Source organism: Pangasianodon hypophthalmus, chromosome 1 (genome assembly GCF_027358585.1).
Source record: "Pangasianodon hypophthalmus isolate fPanHyp1 chromosome 1, fPanHyp1.pri, whole genome shotgun sequence".
NCBI lineage: Eukaryota > Metazoa > Chordata > Actinopteri > Siluriformes > Pangasiidae > Pangasianodon > Pangasianodon hypophthalmus.
The window spans coordinates 33,763,090-33,787,610 of NC_069710.1; the positions used below are offsets into that span (position 1 = coordinate 33,763,090).

Here is a 24,521-nt window from a genome sequence, read left to right on the forward strand (position 1 = left end):
ATATTCCTCGGTATGGTTGGGTAGCCTTCCTGTCTGTGGATTATAGATGTGGATATTATATGGCACTGGCTAACGTAGATATTAAGTTGTTTTTTTGTTGTGGCTGTTTGGTTCCATCTGGTCATTGGAGATGCCGCTGTGCAACGGCTCTCAAGCTTTGCTATTTTTCCTTCTTGTATTTTTTCTGGGTGGTTCCGATCAAACAATTTCTTTTGGCGTGACTCTACAGTATTCAACTGCTCAACTGCTCAGCTTCAAAACCACTAAAGGCTCTTTGGGCTTGTCTGCAAACACCTATGAATGGTGTAAACAGCTTGGCATTTTGCGATGCCCGCGTTATATACACCGTTCGCGGAAGACACATCTGGCTTTTTACCACTCTTCGTCAAACGGCATTCCTGTTATTTTGTCTGATACCCGTGTTTTTGAAAATCTCGACGGAGAAACTGTGCAACCAGCTATGGGAATCTGAGATCACTACACTTCAATTCTGAATATGGTAACCTTGGAAACACGTCTGCTGTCCATGGTAACCTTAAACACGTGTCTTCAAATATGCGGTGTGCTCTGTTACACACTCGCTCACTGACTCATAAGGCATCAGTGCTACATGATTTAATCATGGACAAAAACCTGGACATGCTTTTTCTGACTGAAACCTGATGTAACGCCTCGTCCGAGGCGGGTTGTGTAGGATCCATCAGCAGAGATCAAAGCAGATAAATCCGAAACGGCAGGCAAAAACACAATCAGGAAACGAGAGCAAAAGTCCGAAAAAACCAGGAAGTCAATCAGCGAGAAAATATAATCCAAAATCGCAAGGCAAAGCCAAAAATCCAAAAACAAACCAGGGTCATACACATGAAGAAAACCGTAAACAATGCAAAAGAAAACGCTCAGTAATGTCCCGAAAACAATACTTCGCGTCCTCATGTGGTGAACGCGCTGCTTAAATGTCCCTGAAAACCCCGGAAGTGTTTCTCAAGGGTGGAGTCAAAACTCAGGTGAGGGCTCCCTCTGGCGGGCAGGTGCCGGTGGTGATGTTACACCTGGCAGGTGCCAAATGACTTTCTTAATCTAAATCTGCTCACACCGCCTGGATATATCTGTTTTTCTAAACCGCGTCCATATTGCAGGGGTGGAGGTCTGGCCATGGTCTGTCGTGAGACTATGAAATTTTCTGAATTTCACATTCATGATGTTTCTTCGTTTGAATACCTTGCCCTGAAAATGACTGGTCAGTCATCATTGGCTGTGGTTTTAATCTATAGACCTCCTAAATCTCACCCTGACTTTTTTTTCTGAAATAAGTGAGCTATTAACTCTTGCCTGTGCTGGATTTACAACAGTTATTGTGCTTGATGATTTTAATATCCATGAGAATACTGTACAATGTGTTGAACTGATGTCTGTGCTGGAGTGCTTTGATCTAATTCAACATGTTAACTCACTCACTCTAAGGGTCATATACTGGATCTTATCTGTACATCCGGATTAGGTACTGTTGATGTTAATTATATCCATTTTGCTTTCTCTGATCATAAAAGCTTAGACTTTAGCTTCAGTCTCCCAATCTCCTTGCCTTGTACTAAAAAACTGTTTACTTACCGTAAACTCAGTTCTGTGAACCCTCTGTATTTTTCTGCTTCACTAAGAGCATCATGTTTTGGCTCAAGCACTATTGTCTTCTTGTCCATCAGAAATCTGTTGTGTCTATAATAATGTTATATCTCAAGTACTTGATGAACATGCTTCTTTTAAGACAAGGTTGGTTCCATCCACTCATGTGTCTCTATGGTTCACTCCCGAACTTCAAGCAATGAAGGCCAAAGGTCGTTGGTTGGAAAGACTGTATAAGAAAACTGGACTTGCTTTGCATTCAATGATCTATACTGAACATCTACACAATTATCGCACAGCTCTTACTGCTGCACGCTTTTCTTATCTTTCTTCTACTATTAAGAATTCTACAAGTAGACCCAAAGCCCTTTTTGCTATGGTAAACAAACTCACCAATCCCCCTAAACATACTATCTCTGTCTCTAATGAGATTGTTAATGGCTTTCTTCAGTTTTTCGCTAATAAATTAAAATCAATCACGGCATCTATCAATGGTGACACTTCTCAAACTTATGATTCACACACTAAATTATTGGCAGAACACAGAAAACACTCTTTCTCTGCTTTCACTACCACTACTCCATCTGCTATACATGAACTGATTATGAAGTCTAACACTACGTCTTGCCAGCTTGACCCTGCACCGACTGCTTTACTTCAAATGTGTGCTGCTGATATTTCACCCATCATAACCAATTTGGTAAACTGTAGTTTCGTATCTGCTACTGTCCCTACAGAAATAAAAATTGCTGCGGTCACGCCCATCCTTAAGAAATCAGGCCTGGATCATTTAAATATGAACAATTACAGGCCAATCTCTAATCTGCCTTCTCTGGAAAAAATCTTAGAGAAAGTAGTAGCCTCACAATTAAGATTTTTCTTAACTACTAATGATCTTTTTGAACCTTTCCAGTCTGGGTTTCACCCATCTCACAGTACTGAAACGGCTCTCACTCGGGTGGTAAATGATATTCTTCTTTCTGTGGATTCTGGGTTAATAAACATCTTAATTCTCCTTGATTTAAGCTCAGCATTTGATACTGTTTGTCATGATATTCTCATTTCCCGCCCCTCTGATATCGGAATCTGTGGATATGCTCTTTCTTGGTTCATTTCTTATCTCACTGATAGACAATATTACATCTCCAAACAAGGTTACAAGTCCACCACAACTTTACTGACACAAGGTGTTTTGCAGGGTTCAGTTCTTGGTCCGTTACTCTTTATCATCTATATACAGCCACTTGGTGAAATAATACGTAAATATGGACTCCGTTTTCACTGTTATGCTGATGACGTCCAAATCTATTTTACCACCTCCTCTGGTATACCTTCTCTTCCTGACTCAGTTACTGCATGTATCAGGGAAATCAAACATTGGATGTCCCTGAACTGTCTTAAATTAAATGAAAGCAAAACTAAAATAATATTGATTGGCTCCACTACATCTGTCCTATGATATGGATGGGGTCCTTGTTAAACCTTCCTCCCAGGTACGCAATCTTGGTGTTTTGTTAGACACATCTCTGTCGTTTTTCTCTCGTATTGCTTTTGTTGTTAAGAATTGCTTTTATCACTTGCGTAATATTGCACGTCTCCGTTCCTCCCTCAGTCTGGCTGATGCAGAAATCTTGGTCCATGCACTTATAACATCAAGTTTGGACTACTGCAGTGCCTTGTTAATTGGCTTACCAAAGAAATATCTCAAAAGATTACAGTATGTACAAAATGCAGCTGCCAGGGTGCTAACCTCGACCAGACGTAGTGCCTACATAACTCCCATTCTGCACAATCTTCACTTGTTACCTGTTGAATCACACATTCAGTTTAAGGTTCTATTTAACATTTAACATTACTAACATTTAAGGCTCTAAATGGTCTTGCACCACTGTATCTATCAGACCTACTTCACCCATACTTGCCCACTCGGTCGCTTAGATCATCTGAACTTAGCTTATTGTCAGTTCCTAGATTCTGAATGTCTACTATTGGTGGCCGATCCTTTTGTGTTATTGCTCCCAAGCTCTGGAATTCACTACCCTCTCACTTCGTAATATTTTCTCTCTACCTGCTTTTAAATCTCAGCTTAAAACATATTTATTTGAAATGTATTTTCAGTGAATCGTATGTTTAATTGTACTGTATTGATGTATTGTATTGTATTAATTGTATTGTATTGTATTGTATTAATTGTATTGTATTGATGTAAATCTGTTAAGCGTCCTTGAGCTTTTTTTTTATACAAATAAAATTTCTTCTTCTTCTTCTTCTTAATAGTAAAATGTAGAGCAACAAGCCTGATATATAACTAGAGGTTGACAAAATATTAAACATTTTACTATTTAAACCTTTCAAATATAAATTGTATTTTAACTATCAGTGATACATTTCACTCAACTCAAATGTTTTATTGGTTTTATTTGCAAATGCATTCTGGGTACAGAAGATCAATTAGAGCACATGTATGCCCCCTACAGGTGCATTGTGGGTTGTCTTTAGATTAATTTATACACTAGTACAACTTAGAAAAATACTAAATCCTCAAATAGCTTGTTAATTTATGAAACCAGCGGTCAGATCCACATGTGCAATGCCTCGTCAAGAGAACTCCCATTTCCTGATTCCCAGCGAGTCGCCATGTCACATGACAACCAAACACCGATCCCTTTACAAAATCACTGGACTTGATCATGCAAATCTGTTCACACTAACACACACTCCTTGAAATAATCCATACTTTCGAAGTCTTGGTCGAGCATTGTGTGTGTGTTGTTTGATTGTTGCTTGTTTATTTTGATGTTTAGACCTCTGCTTTTTACACTGTCTAGTTAATGCCTGTGTGCTGATCACCTGACCTCTTCCTTGTTCAGTGTGTGAAGTATTGATTAGCCCTTGGGTTTAGTTCCCCTATTTGTATTTAATAAAAGCCACTTGCACTTGCATCCGTCTGCCTCCATAACACGAGCAATGTTTCACCTCCTGCTTCAGATCATATCATAGTACTGAATTAGCATTTTATTAAAGTAGTAAATGATCTGAGATTAAATGCTGAAGCTGATGGTGTGTTGGTACTTGTGCTTTTAGTGCTTTTAGATTTTACTGCTGCATTTACACTATAGATCACATAACACTTCTTGAACAGCTTGAGAATAGTTGGTCTTTCTGGGACTGTCTCAAACTGGTTTTCTACATATTTTAGTGGAAGACAATAATTTGTTATTCTAGATGAACATCAGATAAGCATGATACTCTCTGTGTTGTACCACGAGGTTCTGTATTGGCCTAGCTTTTCTATTCTTTATTTTTATATTCTTATATTCCACTTTTATAGACCTAGTATATGTTGCTGCTAGGTCAGATTATTAAGAAGCTTGGAGTCAGCTTGCATAGCTATGCAGTTGATACACAGTTATACATATCTGTAAGGCCAGATATAACTAATGCTGATGAGCTTGTAACCTGTTTGTTCAGCGTTGTTGGCTAAACTAATCATGATTTTTCAGAACTAAATGAGGACAAGACAGAAATGCTTGAACTAAAGTTAGAAATCTTGGTGTAATTCTGGACTCTGATTTATCTTTTAAACCACAAATTAATAACATTACTAAAACTGCATTCTATAATTTATGGAATATAGCACGGCTCAGACTTTATGTTTCTGCTCTGGTTTCAGCTCTGAAGTCAAACACCTCATCACACCTGAGACAACTGAATCTGAAATACAATGAACCAGGAGAATCAGGAGTGAAGCTGCTCTCTGATCTATTGAAGGATCCACACTGTAAACTGGAGAAACTAGAGTGAGTTACTGACAGAAACACACACACACACACACACACAGTAACAGTGATTTGGTGGTTTAGCGTCTCTTTATACACTTCAGATGAGATTCTGTATCTTAATGTGTTTGTACATTAATAAGAAATAAAACACTGTTCTGCATTTGGGTTCTCTCTCGGAAAAGAGTGGGATGCTTCTCACTGGGAAAAGAGTGGGAGAGAGCATTTCCCCAGGTGAAGGAGATTAAGTATTTTGGCATTTTATTCATGAGTGATGAAAAAAGTGTTCGATTGACAAACGGTGATTAACACGTTACAGTCACTGTACTGGTCTGTGGTAGTGGAGCAGGAGCTCAGTATGTGGACAAAACTCTCTGCTTACTACGTCTCTATCCTCACCTCTCATCTCTCTGCTTACAATCAACGTCTCTATCCTCACCGATCATCACAAGCTGTGAGTAGTGACTGTAGGAATACTCCAGCTGAGGTTGTTCAGGCAGCTGATGAGGGCGCCCCCCGGTGGCTTTATCAGGCAACAGTGTGTTTCTCCCAGAAACAATGATCCAGCCCCCCAATTTTTACATCATTTGTGATATTTATGGTTTTGTATTTTGTATACCTGAATCTGTCTTTTTGTGTGTTGTGTATATGAAAATGTTTTACTCATTATGTAGTTTAATCATTTCTGTTTGTTTTATACTTTAATATGTGTATTTGGGGCTCTGCAATATAAATACTGTACTTTATACAAGATATAAGATCTTTATATAAGATTACACACACACACACACACACACAGTGTTTACACTGATTTTTCTTGTGAGGAATCTGATGACTGATTCTGATAAACATATGATCAAATCTGATCATTCTGCTCTTTTCTCTTTCTTTACAGATTTTATCCATATTATTTCTGATCTGAGTCTCGCACACAGAGGATGATGAGGATAAACTCTTACAGCACAAAGTGTTTGAAAAACATTATCATTTAGTGATAATCAGATGGTGTACAACATGTCAGCACTTCTGCTTCTCTAGTTGTTTGTAAAAATGCACCAGCTGAGATAAATAAACTTTAACTTTACAGTAATTAATCTTTTCTTATTAACAGCAAAACAGAAACTGTTAATGCACTTATAATGTCATTTAATAGTTTTGTATATACAGTATGTTCATGTTTTTCCATTTACATGTAGCAGAAGCAAACATTTATGTTTAAATCACATTATAAATATCTTATAGTATCAGTTCAATGCAGTAATTTGGTCATTGCTCAAAGTTATACACTGTTTATACACTGAGTTAAAATAATTTGTTTCTTGCTGAAGTAGTCAGAAAATTAAGATTAGAAAAATTTAGTTGACTATGTACATAATTATGTTTTAAATTTATTAAATGGTGTGTTTGTATATATTTTTAATTGTTTTTATGTTTTTGGTGTGTGTGTGTGTGTTTTCACCTCAGTCTGTATCCATGCTGTAATATAGTGCTGTGTTTGACTTAACTTGAATGGTGAGTGTCATTTTGGCCTGGAATAAACATGCACACCTCCATGTTCATCTTTTGTTAGCAATAAGCTAGCCAGCTAACTCTGATGAGTGATGTATATTTACCTCCTCAACACAGCAAACTGTATAGTCAGTATTATAGAACATAATAACCCTCAAGGATTATTACAAAGAATCTACAAAGAATGTGTCATCATTAGCATAATGTCGAATAAATGCCTATAATATAAAAAATATTTAAACATATAAAAAAATAACTGCTAGAGATAGACTTTAAGCTAGCTAGCACAGTGCAGTCAAGTTTCTATGATACTGTGTGTGTTTTTAGACTTGAAATATCAATTAGCATGGGAAGTATTAATTAGCAGTATTTAAACTCATTGCTATGAATAAACCTACAGGCTTTGCTCCAACAAAAACAATGTACAGTGTGAGGTATCATGGCAACAACAAACACAGTGAACCTATTTCCCACAAAGGTTGTAGGTCATACATCACTAATGACCCATAAATAATCTGCTTTCTTTTAACATTTTACACAATGAACAGTAAATGGCTCTGAGTCCATATAGGAGGCAGAACATGAAGACTTCATTTCTTTATTTCTGTAAGTGGAATCACCTACACTGTTACCAAATAAGTGTTTGGGTGTGGAGGGTATTTATTATTGATAAGTGCAGAGTGTTTGTGTGTGTGTTGTGTGTGTATGTAGGAGAGCATTTGAATGATCATGTGTTTGTGACTGTGTGTGTGTTGTGTGTAAGTGTGTACAGTATATGTGTGTGTGTATTGGCAATGTGTTATTAGGGATGTCATAAAACAGCGATATATTGATTATTGATCAGCATGTTATTTTCTCGAAGAGTCTTTGAGACATTGATGGTTTAAAATGACATTTAAACGGGTAATATGCGTTTGCTAGCAGTTTAACATTGTAGTGTATGAGATTACTGTCAAAATGCAGGCGACACGGAGCTGTGATTTGAACAACAGAGAGAGAAAAAGTGTAGACCCTGACATGCGAGGGGAAAGGAAGTGCACCTGTCTCATCCTACCTTCACACTAGCAAGGAACAGGTGACCATGCATAACATGGAGCTCTGAGAAACAAACAAACAAACAGAAAAACAGATGACATGAAGCTATGATTTAAACACCAAACAAAAGTGTGATGAGGATAAAGCGGTTCCTGAAGAGGAAGGAATGAATTCACACCCAGACGAGACAAACTAGCAGCGACACGAGTGACTTGTCTCTTGTTAGTGTTAATGTAGGGTCTGTGCTCAGCGCTCTTCCAGCTGAAGTTCTCTCCCATGCGACAGTTTCTCTGCACGCTCGCTTCACCGCTCGCTGCCTGTGAGGACCTTCGTATGTGCCGCAAATCCACGTCACTACACGCTCTCTCTTAATGGCGGCGCTTGCTGATGCTGCTCTGTGCGCTCAGGTCAGCCGTCCTCACACTCTCTATTAATGGAGCCATTTGAACACCACAGAGGTGTGAACTCTACACAGCAGAATATCCAGTGTTGTTTAGTGTTGTTTTTATGCTGTTCACTTTGGTGGGGTTAATGTAATTACAGCGAGGTGACGTGATTGACACTAGTGAGGAGTTGATCCAATTTCCGGTCCTTGCCCCTGATTTCCTCTTTGTGTAATGGCGGATGACCACGAGGAGAGGACGGCGTTCAAACAGGTGTGATCTTTTTAATAGCTTATACCAATTTTATATGTCTACGTTTTAAACATTTAGACTATAAGCTTCTCAACATTGCTCTTGTGCTTTAGACAACGCGGCAGACCATCGGAGCCACAACAAGGACAGCTAATGTTAGCAAACTGAGCTAATGTCCAATAACTCGACATCCATATTCCTCAGTTCCTGAGGCTTAAGTTATTTGCGCCGACATGTTGTAACAATTAAATGCATTTTCTGTCGAGTATTTCAGTACAACTGACACCGTGCATTAGCGTTAAATAGCCTGTTCATGCATGTTAACACGGGACTTTATTCAAACTGATCGCACAGATAAATGATCAGATTATCAAGCAAGAACTGGTTTGCTGAACTTCTGTGTTGTGGCCAGGTGCATATTGAACTTCATCCTAGCTCATGGCATGGTGCCTCAACGCGCGTTTCATCTGCAGTCATCTATGTAAAAGTAAATAGGAATTATTTTGCTGCTTTAATATTGGTGGGATGACTGATGGCTCTGATGGCAGCGGCTCGCTGGGTTTTATTTCATATTAACCATGTTATTGTTTTCATTTTGTTCTGCACCGACAGCTTGAGTCATGCTGGTGAAGGTACGATATCAAGGTGTGAAGGAATTTGTGAAGTTGAATAACGATTGCACATTCCAAGATTTTCTCGATGAAGGTAAGTTAAGAAGCTTGTGATAGCGTTTAGATAATGTGCTTCTGAAAGCTAGTCATAGCAGTAAGCTGATAGAAGTTCACAGGGCTTGTTTCTAGGTTAGAGCTTTTCTATTCAAACTTTCTGAAATATTCAGGTTTTGCTTAATAGAATTTATCTTGATGTTTATGATAAGGTCTCATTTGTTAGTATTACTTAACTTATTAAATGTGGATTATATGTTTTGGAGAGGCAAGAAAAATAAGTTTGAAAGAATAAAGGTGCGTTCACACCATGTCCCAGTTATCGTAACAATGACATTCTGACTTGTAGACAGTGTCCATGTCCTCGTAGAAGTCATAGCTGTTCATAAATATAACTTTTGATTTTAGTAATGTTGAAAATTAAGGTGCTTATAGTTAATTGCTATTGAATTAAACTAATATTTGACTCTTCTTAAGTAAATCATAATGAAATCTAATTGTAGTCGAAAGTGTTTGGACAGTAAGTTTTATGTTTTTAAAGAAGTCTCTTCTGCTCATTATGCCTGCATTTATTTGATCCAAAGTAAAGCAAAAATAGTAAAACTTTTGAAATATTTTTACTATTTAAAATAACTGTTAAAAAACATTAAAAATCTTACTGTTCAAAAACTTTTGACTGGTAGTAGATAGATAGATATACTTTAGTTATCATAAATTGTATTATTTATACAATTATATTTGTTATTGTTGAAATTATTTTTCAGTTAAACGCAAATTTGGGCTTGCAAGAACTGCAACTCTTCAAGTCTTAGACACAGACACCACGGAGGAGGAGGACATCTTCCATGAACTGATTGAAGGCAGTCCACAATTATGCCTAACTGTAAGATGTTCAGAAGAAAATATTTTTGCTGGCTTGTCTGACGGTAAGTATATAATAACACTTAAGACATTCTTTCAAGGGCGCTATTGTATCTATAGGTACAAAAGAATGCATTTGGGTTGGAAACACATTTACATTTATCTGACACTTTATTGTTATTTATATGAGGGAATATTACTAGTGCTAGTAATGCAAACATTGTCTAACATAAAACAGGTTAGAAAAGGAAGGAATACAAGTAGTAGTAAAAATATACACCTGATTTTTTTTCAACATTATGTGCAGGTAAGTGCTCAAGAAAAAAAATGTTTATTTGGCTGTTTCCTGAATATTTGTTTGGGTTAGGATTTAAACCAGGGATATGAAGTTCCTGAAATATTTAGTGACAAACCGGTGAACAAAAGGATCTGGTGGTTATCGCTGTCAAAACTTCAGCTAGATCTAGCAGAAAGACAGCTGACAATCTAGCACGGGGTTTCATCGAGATAATGACAAATTTCAGTGGTTCTCAAACTTTTAAGCCAACGACCCCTAAAGTAGCACTGAAGAACTTGCAACCCCCACTACCACAGAATACACAAACAATAAACAAAAGAAGCCGTCCCGTTCAACATTTTAACTATAATGTAACTAACATTTTTAGACCTACGAATTACAAATTTATCCATTTCTGCTATTGTGGTTTTCATCTGCAGTTGCGCACTGTATTGCTAACTAGTGAGCCAGTTGCCGCGGGATGCAAGTAAATACTTGCATTTTTCAAACCATCTTGTGATCCCTTGAAATTATTCAGAGACTCCGGGAGGGATCTTGTCCCCAAGTTTGAGAACCACTGCACTAGTACACAGTTTTGTAGTAGTTTAATAGTAGTTTTACTATTAAATTTTGAATTAATGCTTTTACAGGAACATGAAAATGTTCTGCTTTTCTCTTTCAAGAGTTTTCACCTGCAAGATCTTCAACCCCCAGCACAAGCACTGATACTCTTTCACTCCCTTCTACTGACTGTGAAGAGACTGAGAGAGCAGTCCAGAATCAAGCAGCAAGGGCCAGCAACAGTTTTGGCATAGATGCTGAAAAGGCAAGACGAGTATGTATGCATGTTATTTGATATGGTTAATTTGTCCATATAATAATTTTACCATTTTACTAGACTGTTTGCACCTGTATTGTGTTCATGTATCATTAGATTGTCCAAGATGCCCTGGAAAAACAATCTGGCGGTGAAGATGTGCTTGAAGAATACCAGACAACTAAAACTTTAAAGCACAGCACCAGACGTCAGCTTGTTAATATTGTTGTCAGTCACATGACTGAGATTCATGGGTAAGACTTCAGTGCACAGATTCAGGAAATACACAGCTGTGTATCAACTTGTGTAGAAAACAAGGTTTTTAACTTTAGCATAAACCATATCTTCTTACTCTGTAGGAGGATCCCTACACGCAAACAGCGGGAGACTTATGCCTTGGGCATTGTTTCTCTCTTTCCTAGCCTGAGAGACCCTTTTTCCACAAAAGGCTATGTAAGAATCATTTGTCTTGATGTACTCGTATAACACAATCTTGTTAGACGTGATATATTTATCTATAAAATGTAACTTACTGACTGTTCAGATTTAACCCAAATCTATTTTCTTGTCTTTTTGACAGGAACATTTCTACGATCCAGAAAAGGGAACAGGGTACATCTCCTGGCACCTAAAAACTTTGTCGAGAAAGAACCCAAAACGTGCTCGCTTAGAGATGTCTGAAAGTGGAGGACCAAGTCGGCGAAGAATGACGGACATTGGGCAGCAGCTTGAAGGAGATGCATGCAGGGAGGCAATTTCCTTCCTTGTCCATGCAGCTGATGAAGCTGAAGTTATGCAGAAGATGAAGCAAACTTTTAAGCATAGACAAGAACTGGTACACAATCCTGAAAGATCAGCTGATGTCCTCAATATATTTCCAAGATTTCTGGATGTGAGAGGATTGGTAAATACAACATTTATGATCCTTTTCAAAAAATGACTTAAGTCTGTGTTTTAGACATGTCTTTTGACGTTTGCTACTTGATATAAGGCCAGACTTGACATGCCTGCTACCTAGTCTTATTCCATTCATAAATTTATCTCTCGCTCACACATACCTTTCATAGGGATAGTAATTGGATTTAGTTGACAATGGTTGACTCATTTGCATATAATTTATTAGTCTATCCAACAACATGCACACACTATCCATTTTGGAGGTAAAGATTGGTATATAGTCCTAAGTAACATCTTATTCATTTTGTAATGTGCTTTGTCATTAGATAAATCAGGACTTTGCTCTGCTGTTCAATTCTGAAACATCCAACAAGTTGCTTGAGAGGTGGGAGACTGCATTTAAGCAGAAGATAATCAATGAAGCCCAATCTCTTACTTCAACAGCAGAAATTCAGAGTCTTATCAGTGCAGCAGAGGGACAAGGATCTGAAAATGGTTGGCCTGATTTGAGAGGATCTCTGGTTTCTTGCTATTTTAAATGCTAAATGTTTGTTTTCTTTTTTTTATTCCAAATTCCAAGATTGAGAGAGTGACATGTCATCTGTTCTTCTCCTGTTGCATCTCCTGCCTCCTCCCCCAGGGAAGAAGAAGACTAAGATCTGCTCGACAGAGGCTGTTGAGAGACTTGTGAATTTCCATAAGGTAACACCCACAATACTGATGTAAAGTCACATTGAAGTTATGATTTTTGTTATGAATACTATAATATGGTGGTTTTCATTCCTGGTCCTTGGGACCCACTGCTCTGCACATTTGATTTGTCTCTTAACTGACGCATTTCAGTTCATGGTGCTCTCGCCTAATGAGGTGAAGATTATAATTAGTTTTGCTAAGTACTGGAGGATCCCTAAGACTAGGATTGAAAAACACTGCCATAATCTGACCCTGTCTAAATTTTACCTTTTGGACTCTCAATTGATTGCACATGCATTATATTGACCTTGGTGCTCTTTCCTTGTGCAGTTCTTCATTTGTGTTCTAATAAAGTAAGTTGCTCACAAATCCTGGCTTATTTTTTAATTATTTTTTTATGTGCATTGTAATACACAAAGCATGTTACCAACTGGGTTAAGGTGCATTTATATAGGTGTTTAAGCACTTTTTTCATGCAAATGTGAACAGTTTAACAGTACCAGGTTTAATGTGTTCATGATTTGTAATTGTAATTAGTATTTCTTCTGTTTAATCTAAGTTTTGTGCTTGCTCACTTTCAGTCCTGCACCAGTATTGAAGGCCTTATCAGTGGGAGGGAGAGTCACCAGCCATACCTACTGGCATCTGGAAGACTCAAGAGCAAGATTGACAAATTCTATGTGGTTGTGGACAAGCACCTCATCCCTTGCGCAGGAACCAGCTCTTTGAGTGCTGTCGATGAGCTCTTCAAAGTTCACTATGTGTTCAACCTGTCATATGAGGGACCCCTTGTCAATGTCTTCACCTTCCTGCAGACCACAATCTACAACATCGATATTGGTCTTACCAGTGAGTCTCTCCGCATCAAGGAATTGCGTGCAAAACTGTTAAACTAGTTTAATGTTGAAGTGTTTCCGCTGTCAAAGTTTGCACAGAAACAGCCACTCTTTGATCTCTCATTTAAGACTCACACACAGTTTCTATGTTTAACAGTGGAACAAAAAGAAATAATTATTTTGTTAACAAATGGGCTGTAGTTGAGCCTGTCGAAATTATTCTTGGCATGAGATACGACACTAGGAGAAACAAACAAACAGGATGTTATGATCAGGTCCCAGTAAAAGAAACATTCGTTTATGTCCCAATTTTGGAATCATTAAAATTTATGTGTTGAAATGTAGATGTATGTACACTGCTGAAAGACTTTACAGGAAAGCAGAAATCACATTTTGAGGACTTCTGTGATGGAAGTTACTTCCAGAGTCATCCATTATTCTCTAAACATCCCAGTGCTTTACAAATTCAGGTATACTTCGATGAATTTGAAACCGCAAACCCTCTTGGCTCTAAACGCGGGGTACACAAAGGTGGTGCTTTGGAATCTACCTCCAAAATTTAATTCAAGACTGATGAATATCCATTTGATAGCGTTATTTCATGCATAAGATGTGAAAAAGTATGAGTTTGACCCCATTTTGGAACCGCTGATTTGCGACATCAAGATTTTAGAAACAGATGGTATTGAACTACCCTTTTCCACAGATAGAGTTTATGGCACAATATGTCAGGTAACTGGAGACAACTTGGGGATGCATTCAATCCTTGGATTCACAGAATCATTCAGTGGCCATTACATCTGTCGTCTCTGTTTGACAAAGCCGCAGGCCCGGACGCTGTCTCCCCTTCCACCCTGAAGCACTGTGCCAACCAGCTGTCTCCGGTGTTCACTAACATTTTTAACACCTCACTGGAGACCTGCCATGTGCCAGCCTGCTTTAAAACTTCACAGATTATTCCAGTCCCTAAAAAGGCGAGGATCACAGGACTTAATGATTACAGACCCGTTGCCCTGACTTCTGTGGTCAAGTCTTTTGAGCGCCTCGTCTTGTCCCACCTCAAGGAGATTACAGATCTTCTTCTGGATCCAATGCAGTTTGCCTACAGAGCCAACAGATCTGTAGATGACGCTGTAAACATGGCCCTCCACTTCATCCTCCAGCATCTGGACTCCCCAGGATCCTATGCCAGGTTACTGTTTGTGGACTTCAGCTCTGCCTTCAACACTATCGTCCCATCTCTGCTCCGAGACAAGCTCTCACAGCTGAACGTGCCGGACTCATTGTGCAGGTGGATCACAGACTTTCTCACAGACAGACGGGAGTTTGTGAGGCTGGGGAAGTATGTCTCGGACTCCCGGATCATCAGCACTGGATCCCCCCAAGGCTGTGTCCTCTCTCCTCTGTTATTCTCCCTGTATACCAACAGCTGCACATCTGGACACCAGTCTGTCAAACCTCTGAAGTTCGCAGATGACACCACCCTCATCGGCCTCATCTCTGATGGAGATGAGTCGGCCTACAGAAGGGAGATGGACCGTCTGGTGTCATGGTGCAGCATGAACAACCTGGAGCTCAACGCTCTCAAGATAGCGGAGATGATAGTGGATTTCAGGAAGGACCCAGCCCCCCACCCACCCGTCATCCTCCGTGACACTCCGGTGACCTCTGTTGAGTCCTTCCGCTTCCTGGGTACCACCATCACCCAGGAGCTTAAGTGGGAGCAGAACATCAGCTCCCTCACCAAGAAGGCTCAGCAGAGGCTGTACTTCTTGCGGCAGCTGAAGAAGTTCCACCTCCCCATGAAGATGATGGTCAACTTCTACACTGCCATCATCGAATGTATTCTCACTTCCTCCATCACAGTCTGGTTTGCTGCTGCCACGGCCAGGGACAAGGCCAAGCTGCAGCGCGTCATTCACTCTGCTGAGAAGGTGATCGGCTGCAGCCTCCCATCACTCCAGGACTTGTACATCTCCAGAACCCGGAGACGGGCAGCCAGGATTGCAGCCGACCCCTCTCACCCCGGACATGCACTCTTTCAGCCCCTCCCCTCCCCTGGCAAGAGGCTCCGATCAGGACCAGGACCTCACGCCACAAGAACAGCTTCTTCCCCGCTGCAGTCAGCCTGCTGCAGCGGGGAAGAAGCTGTTCTTGTGGCGTGAGGTCCTGGTCCTGATAAATAACTATAAATATAAATATAACTACATAAATAACTATTTATATTTTTGATTTAATATATTCTATCTTCTGCTGTTTACATATTTCTTATTTATATATAGCATATTCATCTTGCACCATGGTCTCTGCACTTTAGTATTGTTTTACCCTTGTTTTGTGTTGCATTTTTGTATTTTTGTATTCTTCATTTCATCTCCCCCTTGACTTTATATCTTTGATCTTTGATTCTGCGTTTGCACCTGACATCAAGACAAATTTCTAGTACTGTAGAGTGTCCTTTACTGTACCTGGCAATAAATTGTTTCTGATTCTGATTACATCTGTCGTCTCTGTTTGACTGACAAAGTTGATGTCCAGTCTGTTTACAGGGAGGACGATATTAGAGTTATTTTACGCGATCGGACAATTTATGAACAGCAGTGCAGTGAGTTGGAATCTGACCCTCAACTCAAGTCAAGACACGGCCTCAAAAGAAGCTCAACACTCAATAGTCTGCAATATTTTCATGTGTGCCACAACTACTCTCTAGATGTGATGCACGACCTCCTGGAAGGAGTTGTCCAATTTGAAATGAAACTATTGTTCGAGTATCTTTCAGAAAATTTTGTTACACAGAGTGAATTGCTCTCCAGAATATATTCATATGATTATGGATATTTAGAGAGAGAAAACCGCCCTACAAAGGTGAATTTGGAGAACAGTGGAAATAGCATAGGACTCAACTCTATCCAGGCACTCTGTCTAATCAAAAACATTCCATTACTCTTTGGTGATATTGTACCCCTAGGAGATAAAAACTGACATTTGCTTCTTCTGTTACTTCAAATTCTTAACCTGGTGTTTTTCCCATGTATTTCTAAAGGTATGACTTTAGAAACATGAAACATCTCTTGAAACATCTAATAACTGAGCACCATGAATTATTTAAGGAATTGTACCCACACAAAAACTTGCTGCCCAAACATCGTTTCATGGTCCATTATGCTGCCTGTATTCGCAAAATTGGTCCGTTGGTGCACATGTGGAGCATGAGGTTTGAGGTGAAGCATAAGGTTTTTAAAGAATACACTAAAAAATTTCAAAAACATTAGAAAATCTCTAGCAAAAAGTCATCAGATGTCATTAGGCTATCTTTGGGAAACAACACCATTGAGTCAAGTGGAGTGTGGACCAGTGAAAACATTCTGTTGGGATGATGTGAATGATGGTGAAAAGTTGTCAGTAATGCTACAGAATCCCATACAGTCAAGCATGCATTCCATGAACTGGGTGAAAATAGATGGGACAGAATACAGACAAGACCTGATTGTATGCAATGAAATTGAGGATAAGATTCCTGTTTTCAGTCAGATTCGGAAAATACTTTTAATTGACAGCACTGTGTATTTTATTCTTAACAAACCTTTGACAGAACAATTTTCAGAGCATCACCATGCATTTAAAGTACAGAGATACTGTGAATTGAGTGTGAGAGTGAATTTAACACTTTAAAATGTGCTGTGTACACAAGTCATTTCAATCAATGTTCTGCTGAGAAAATCCAGTTAAACACCTGCACAGCACGAGTCTGAATCTACTGAATCTACTCCTGTATCTTCTGAACTGAAGCGACTCTGAACTCAACCCCAAGTCTAATCTCACAGATTCTTCTTTCTCCTCATCTTCCTCATTTTCTCACATTACCACTGTCACCATAATCTGATGCAGTTCCTTCTCCATGTTCTCCGCCTCCTTCTCAAACTCCAGCACCATCTTCTCCTTTTGAGGCTGAAAGCTTTCCTCCACCGGAGCCTCTTCTCTCATCTGAGCTTCTCTGGCCTCGCTCTCGCATGAGAAAGACATGAATAAGAGTTAATACAACACAAACATTCAGAATAAAAAATAGCTGCTTAACAAGTAAAAAAAGATATTGCCCTCTTCATTTCCTCTTACTTTTTAACACAAATTAAAATGAGGAAATTCAAGTAAAATCAGGTCTTAACTGTGTTCAATCTTTTCTCCACCACATTAGTAACATCTTTCTTCTCACGTCTTTCTGGTCACATGACCTCTAATTACACACAAAACTTGTTTTATCCAAACTAATAGTTTTTTCTCCCGCTTCCCTCAATGTCCTTTTAGCTTCTCTGTCATTTCTGCAAACTTAAAAACTCGTAGTAGGCGATTAATCTTCAGCTTCGTCTGAACACAGTGTGTGTGTGTGTGTGTGTGTGAGAGAGAGAGAGAGAGAGAGAAATTTTCTGGTACAGAAGCAGAAACACCTCTATGGCATCAAAATGCTTCATTGTGTGACTTCACTCCGTGACATCGTTCCCCACAGACACAGGTGTTCCTGATAATATACACTAACACTGTTCCACTGCTGCTAATGCTTTCCCTTCTTTTACATTTTTATAACAGACTTAAAGAAGAATAAAAAAGAATAAAATAATAAAATATCACAGCTCCTGTTTGCTGCATTCTTAAGCTTTCTTATCTTTTCACCCTAAATGTTGTGTTGAAGATATTTAGCACTGAAACGGGATGATAAACGAACTAATGCATAAAAACATGCCAGAAAAAACCCATAAAATACTCCAGTTAAAGTGTTTCACCCTAAGAAACCATCATCACACGTTCATAGTGAGTGTTTATGACTTTAGTGTGTGAATTGTTTTGGTTAAATTTAGTCCTCTTATGGAATGGATTTAAAAAATCTACAGCAATCAGTTTGAAATTCTGCACTAGTGTGATTTTTTATGAGGAAGATGTGTACTGTTAATTGGTGTTCATTGATTAGAATATGTTCAATATGTTTTAAAAAGTTAATAACCTTATATTACGGTCCTTTCGGGTCTCACAAAAATGTAGATGTGTCCTGGGCAGAGTTTGATTTTGACACCACTGGCTGAGCTGTATAGGCTATAGCTAGTTTGGGCGATTAACAATAAGGAAGCTGGATAATAACTTTGGCGCTGATAAAGATGAGCTACCAGTTTAACCAGTGATCATGTTTCATGTTAACGCACCAAACGTTTAAAAACATACACTGTGTTTAAAACTTTTTTTTTTTTAATGAATTTTATAAAACGTCACGTGTGATCACGCGGCACCCTGCAGGCTCGCTTCTTAGAGTTTAAATTCATTTGTTGTGCTTCACACAACATCCACCAGGTGGCGCCTGGAACAACACACTGCAGCTCAACACACAGCACACTGACAACAATGCAATGTGTTCGCTTAGATTTAAGAGAAAATATTAGGTATGGTTTACATAAAAATATTACATTTCTCATCATAACGGGATTTCACTGCTTATGCTAAACCTAATTTAAACCAGTTTCTAATTACAAGACTGAATTATGTAAAGTCCAGAGGTGGACAGTAATGAAGGACATTTACTTGAGTACTGTACTTAAGTACACTTTTTGAGTATCTGTACTTTACTTGAGTATTATTTATTCTGGAAACTTGTGACTTTAACTTAGAAAGTCATCACTATGTAGCAGCTTTGAAACTCAGTGGATGATTTTTTTTCTTCTCTAAAATGTGATTGGTTGTTTGCAGGTGACAGACAGCCTATCAGTAATCACTCTTGTAGGGTCACGTGTTGTGGCCACACTTAAAAAGTATGTTCCAGTTTTCTGAAAAGGTCAAAGATTGTTTTCGTTTTAAATGTTTGCTTTGTTTGCCTAAAACAAAGCAAATCACAGCCTTCAAAAACTCGCCGTTCAACCTGCGGAAGCATATTGAGGGATGTAAACTTTTAATTTCTTGTGAAAGCTTGAAACTGTCTGTGCTTTAGAGCTAAAGTTTCAGTATGAAGTATGGTCGCTCAAATGATTGATGGATTTGGCCGCCAGGTTGCCATGGCATTGTGGATACACCGCTTACGCAGAGGGAAGGTTCCACAGTGACGTCAGTTAGCATGCAAAAGCCTGAATTCAAATGGAAATGAGTTTAACAGTTAAATAAGTTCATATCTTGTAACTTATCATATCTTAAAACTCAGTTTTGTTGTTGTTGTTACCTTGCATAATTACTATAGTTATGTGTAGAGCTGCACGATTAATCATAAAAAGATCGCAATCTCGATTCTAACACCCACACGATCTCTTTCCTACGCAGTATCAGAATCAGAATCAGCTTTATTCGCCAAGTGTGCACGCAGACACACAAGGAATTTGTTGTGGTTTTCTTTAAGGTGCTCTTGGTACATACATACATATCTTACATGAGAACAAAAAACATTTAAATAATAAGACTTAACAATAAAAAAAATAAAAAATAATAATGTGTATGAATCTGGAACAGAAGATTTATGTACAGATTTGTGCATTATTTACTCTATATACAGCTGTATAAATAAAGAGATATGCATATGTATTTACATAATACTTGAGAAAGAGGTAGTAATTAGAGATGGAGGATGAATTACAGAAATGAATTATAGAATAAAAAAACACATGTAATGATTCCTGTGTTAGCTGTTTAAGCTGGAGATGGCATGAGGGAAAAAACTGTTTTTATGCCTAGATGTCCTAGTGCACAGAGATCTGTAACGTCTACCTGAAGGGAGGAGTGCAAACAGGTTGTGGCCGGGGTGAGAGGGGTCTGTGATGATGTTAGCTGCCCGTTTCTTCACTCTGGAGTTGTACAAGTCCTGAAGGTTGGGCAGGTGCACACCAATGATCCGTTCTGCTGTCCTAACAGTCCGTTGCAGTCTTCTTATATCTGATTTGCTGGCTGACCCAAACCAGACAGTTATAGAAGAGCACAGAACCGACTCAATAACAGCTGAGTAAAACTTTGTCATCTGCGCCTGTGGCAGGTTGAACTTTTTCAGTTGACGAAGGAAGAACAACCTCTGCTGGGCCTTTTTCACAATGGAGTCAATGTGAATGTCCCACTTCAGGTCCTGAGAGATGGTGGTGCCCAGGTACTTGAATGACTCCACTGCAGCCAAGGTGCTGTCCATGATGGTGAGAAGGGGGAGAGCAGGGGGGTTTCTCCTGAAGTCCACTATCATCTCCACAGTTTTGAGTGTGTTCAGCTCCAGGTTGTTGTGACTGCACCAGACAGCCAGCTGCTCAACCTCTTGTCTGTAAGCAGACTCGTCGCCATCCTGAATGAGACCGATGACTGTAGTGTCATCTGCAAACTTCAGAAGTTTGACAGAGGGGTCCTTAGAGGTGCAGTCATTTGTGTAGAGGGAGAAAAGCAGTGGGGAGAGAACGCAGCCCTGAGGAGCTCCAGTGCTGATTGTGCAGGTGCTGGATGTGAATTTTCCCAGCCTCACTAGCTGCTGCCTGTCTGTCAGGAAGCTGGTGATCCACTGACAGATGGAGGTGGGTACAGAGAGCTGTGTCAGTTTATTTAGAAGGGTATCTGGGATGATGGTGTTGAAAGCGGAGCTGAAGTCCACAAACAGGATCCTTGCATAAGTCCCTGTTTTGTCCAGATGTTGGAGGATGTAGTGCAATCCCATATTGACTGCATCATCCACAGACCTGTTTGCTCGGTAAGCAAACTGCAGGGGGTCCAGCAAGGTTCCAGTAATGTCCTTCAAGTAGGCCAACACCAGCCTCTCAAATGACTTCATGACCACAGACGTTAAAGCAACAGGTCTGTAGTCATTTAGTCCTGTGATTTTTGGTTTCTTGGGTACAGGGATGATGGTGGTGCATTTGAAGCAGGAGGGGACTTTGCACAGCTCCAGTGAGCTGTTGAAGATCAATGTGAAGATGGATGATAGCTGGACAGCACAGGCTTTGAGGCAGGCTGGAGAGACACCGTCTGGGCCTTTGGCTTTCCTTATCTTCTGTTTCCTGAAGACTTTGTTCTGTTTCCTGAAGACTTCTGTTTCCTGAAGATGTACTTGCGTACATCATCTTCACAGATCTTAAGTACAGGCTGAGAAACAGTAGGGGGGAGCGACGGGGAGGGTGTTGATGGCTGTGTTGTGAGACGGTCAGAGCGGGTGTGAGGTGTCAGACCAAGCTTTTCAAACCTACAGTAGAACTCGTTCAGGTCTTCAGCCAGTTGTTGATTGGCCTCAGTGGTGGGGTATGGGGTCTTGTAGCTGGTGATGGCTTTCAGGCCTTTTCACACTGATGTAGAGTCATTACTTGAAAGCTGTTTTTCCAGTTTTTCAGAGTAGTTTTGCTTTGCCGCTCTTATCTCCCTATTCAGTGTGTATTTGGCCTGTTTGTACAAGGCTTTGTCCCCACTTCTGTAGGCGTCCTCTTTGGCCTGGCGAAGCTGTTTGAGTTTTAAGTTTTAAGTAAGTCCTGGTAGGAACACACATGTCCTCACAGAAACTGATGTAGGACGTCACGGTGTCGGTGAGCTCATCCAGATCAGTAGCTGCAGCCTCAAAAACACTCCAATCAGTGCAGTCGAAGCAGGCTTGTAGGTCCCGCTCTGCGTCAGTAGTCCATCTCTTTACAGTTTTTACTACAGGCTTAGCAGATTTAAGTTTCTGCTTGTAAGCCGGTAGAAGATGAACCAAACAGTGATCAGAGAGTCCCAGAGCTGCTCGGGGGACAGAGTGGTATACATCCTTTAAAACAGTGTAGCAATGGTCCAGTATATTGCTGTCCCTGGTGGGGCATGTGGTGTGCTGTCTGTATTTAGGCAGTTCGCGGGTGAGATTAGCTTTATTAAAATCACATGATGATGAAAGAGTCCGGGTAACGCTGCTCTGTGTGTGTGTGATCTGATCGGCCAACAGTTCTAGCGCCGCGCTCACACGCGCGTCAGGAGGAATGTACGCACTCACCAGAATAAACGAAGAAAACTCCCGCGGCGAATAAAAAGGCTTACAGTTAATTAAGTGAGCTTCCAAATTTGGGCAGCACATCTTCTTTAAAACTGTCACGTCTGTACACCAGCCTTCATTGATATAAAAACATAATCCACCGCCTCTCGTTTTCCCCGACGACTCGGTGACGCGATCCGCTCTGAACAGCTGGAAGCCCGTTAGATGAAGCGCGCTGTCCGGGATGGCTCCGTTCAGCCAGGTTTCCGTGAAGCAAAGCGCAGCAGAGTTTAAAAAGTCCTTGTTTGTGCGGGTGAGGAGTTGTAGTTCGTCCGATTTATTTGCTAGGGAGCGGAGATTCGCCAGATGAATGCTCGGCAGCGGAGTCCTAAAACCGCGCTGCCGGAATTTCACGAGCGCACCAGCGCGCTTCCCTCGTTTGCGTCGCCTGGAGCGTTTGTACAGGATCGCAGCTCCTCCGACTAAAATGTCCAGTAAAACGTCTGAATGCTCAAACGTCGGCAAAAAGTTATTTGGTGCGCTATTTCTGATGTCCAGGAGCTCGTTTCTTGTAAAACTGATCGGAAAAAAGTTGCTTAAGACAGGACAAACAAACAAAAACAGTACAAGTACCAAGGAACAACAAACCGAGGCTGCCATGTGCGGCGCCATCTTGAATGTATTTATTTATTTATTTCTGCGTTACAAATATTCAAATGATCACAGAAGTACTGGGATAAATGTTTACAGTTCGCATATATACACACTGATGTCTACCATCAAAACAGGGCAAACACCTTTTGAAAGGAACTTGACGCTCGAAATAATGATTGTACCGATTACATTGTTTGGCCACCAGGTGGCGACAAGTGACTGTTAAAAAAATGTATGTCATTGAATCATTCATTCAAGAGATTGGTTCAAAAATGCTGATTCATCCAGTAATGAAACAAGTGAAGTATTTATGAGTGAGTCATTCAGTCATTCAAACAGTTTTTTTTTAAATAATTCATGCAAGTCAATTAAACATTTTTAAATAGACTGCAGCAATTAATATTTTGTCAGAACCTCTAGTAAATTACAGGTTATTTAGTTTAGTTCAGAATCGTGGGAGAATCATGATCTTTATTTGAAACAAAAAGATTGTGATTCTCAGTTTATCCAAAATCGTCCAGCTCTAGTTACATGTTATGTACCATAAGTCTTATTGATTATTGATGACCTGTAATGTCAATATATTTGAATGTGCTTTTTAATGCCAGTCTCAGTTGATTTGAGGCTTTTTTAACTGAAATTATACACTGTCTTTTATAGAGGAAGCATGGATGTCAAGTGAAGAAATATAGTGAACTGACTATAGCTGCCTGCAAGAGAAAACATGAGGCTGGGACATCTTCCTCAAATTCCAAACAGATTAAGCTTGAAGAAACAAAGCAGGTGTCTCAAATATCTGTTGACAATGCTATACTCCGCTTCATCTTTCAGGGTTTCCAGCCCTTCTCTCTTGTTGAACAGCCATCATTCCAAAGACTAGTCCTGGACTTACAGCCAAAGTGCGTGGTCATGTCTCGAACTACTGTGCAGCGCGAGATTGATTCAGCCACAATAACAATGAAGGAGCAGGTGAAGGAAGCAGTGAAGAAGGCTGCATACATTGCCACAACAACTGATTGTTGGACTGCAGGAAGAAGGAGTTTTATTGGCATTACAGCGCATTGCCTGGATTCTTGCAGTTTTGAGAGGCATTCTGTTGCTCTTGCATTCAAGCAGTTAAAGGGCTCACATACGTTTGATGTATTGGTATGTGCAATGCATGACATACACGCAGAGTATGAAGTTAGTGAGAAAATAGTCAGAACCACAAAACACACACTGGTTCCAATTTCATTAAAGCTTTTCATGTGTTTGGACCAGATGAAAACAACAGTGTTACTGCTGAAGAGGTAACTGGGGAAGGAACGACTCAAGAAGAAGATG

At 39.8% G+C, this 24,521-nt stretch overlaps 1 protein-coding gene across 6 annotated transcripts; it reads left to right on the plus strand.

Annotated features, from left to right (window-relative positions):
• Positions 1-7,935: 7,935 nt before the first annotated feature.
• Positions 7,936-14,162, plus strand: LOC117598340 (uncharacterized). 6 transcript variants are annotated; one of them, XM_053233313.1, is made up of 10 exons: positions 7,936-9,065; positions 9,191-9,283; positions 10,008-10,169; positions 11,065-11,216; positions 11,316-11,452; positions 11,558-11,651; positions 11,779-12,102; positions 12,422-12,590; positions 12,736-12,797; positions 13,370-14,161. In XM_053233313.1, exons 2-10 carry the CDS (start codon positions 9,199-9,201, stop codon positions 13,682-13,684), a joined length of 1,500 nt encoding a protein of 499 aa, XP_053089288.1. In that variant the 5' UTR covers positions 7,936-9,065; positions 9,191-9,198; the 3' UTR covers positions 13,685-14,161. The 6 variants fall into 6 exon arrangements, with proteins under 6 accessions (XP_053089288.1, XP_053089258.1, XP_053089355.1 ...); XM_053233283.1 differs by having other exon boundaries at positions 7,936-8,599; XM_053233380.1 differs by having other exon boundaries at positions 7,936-8,599; positions 9,191-9,223.
• Positions 14,163-24,521: the final 10,359 nt, after the last annotated feature.

What these genes read in the sequence shown, in the direction of transcription:
- LOC117598340 (XM_053233252.1), top strand. Translation starts at nt 9,111, where the DNA reads ATGGCTCTGATGGCAGCGGCTCGCTGGGTTTTATTTCATATTAACCAT. An exon ending in TTTTGCTGGCTTGTCTGACG is followed by an intron (nt 10,170 to 11,064) that starts GTAAGTATATAA and finishes TTCTCTTTCAAG; the next exon opens with AGTTTTCACCTGCAAGATCT. An exon ending in TTCTGGATGTGAGAGGATTG is followed by an intron (nt 12,103 to 12,421) that starts GTAAATACAACA and finishes CTTTGTCATTAG; the next exon opens with ATAAATCAGGACTTTGCTCT.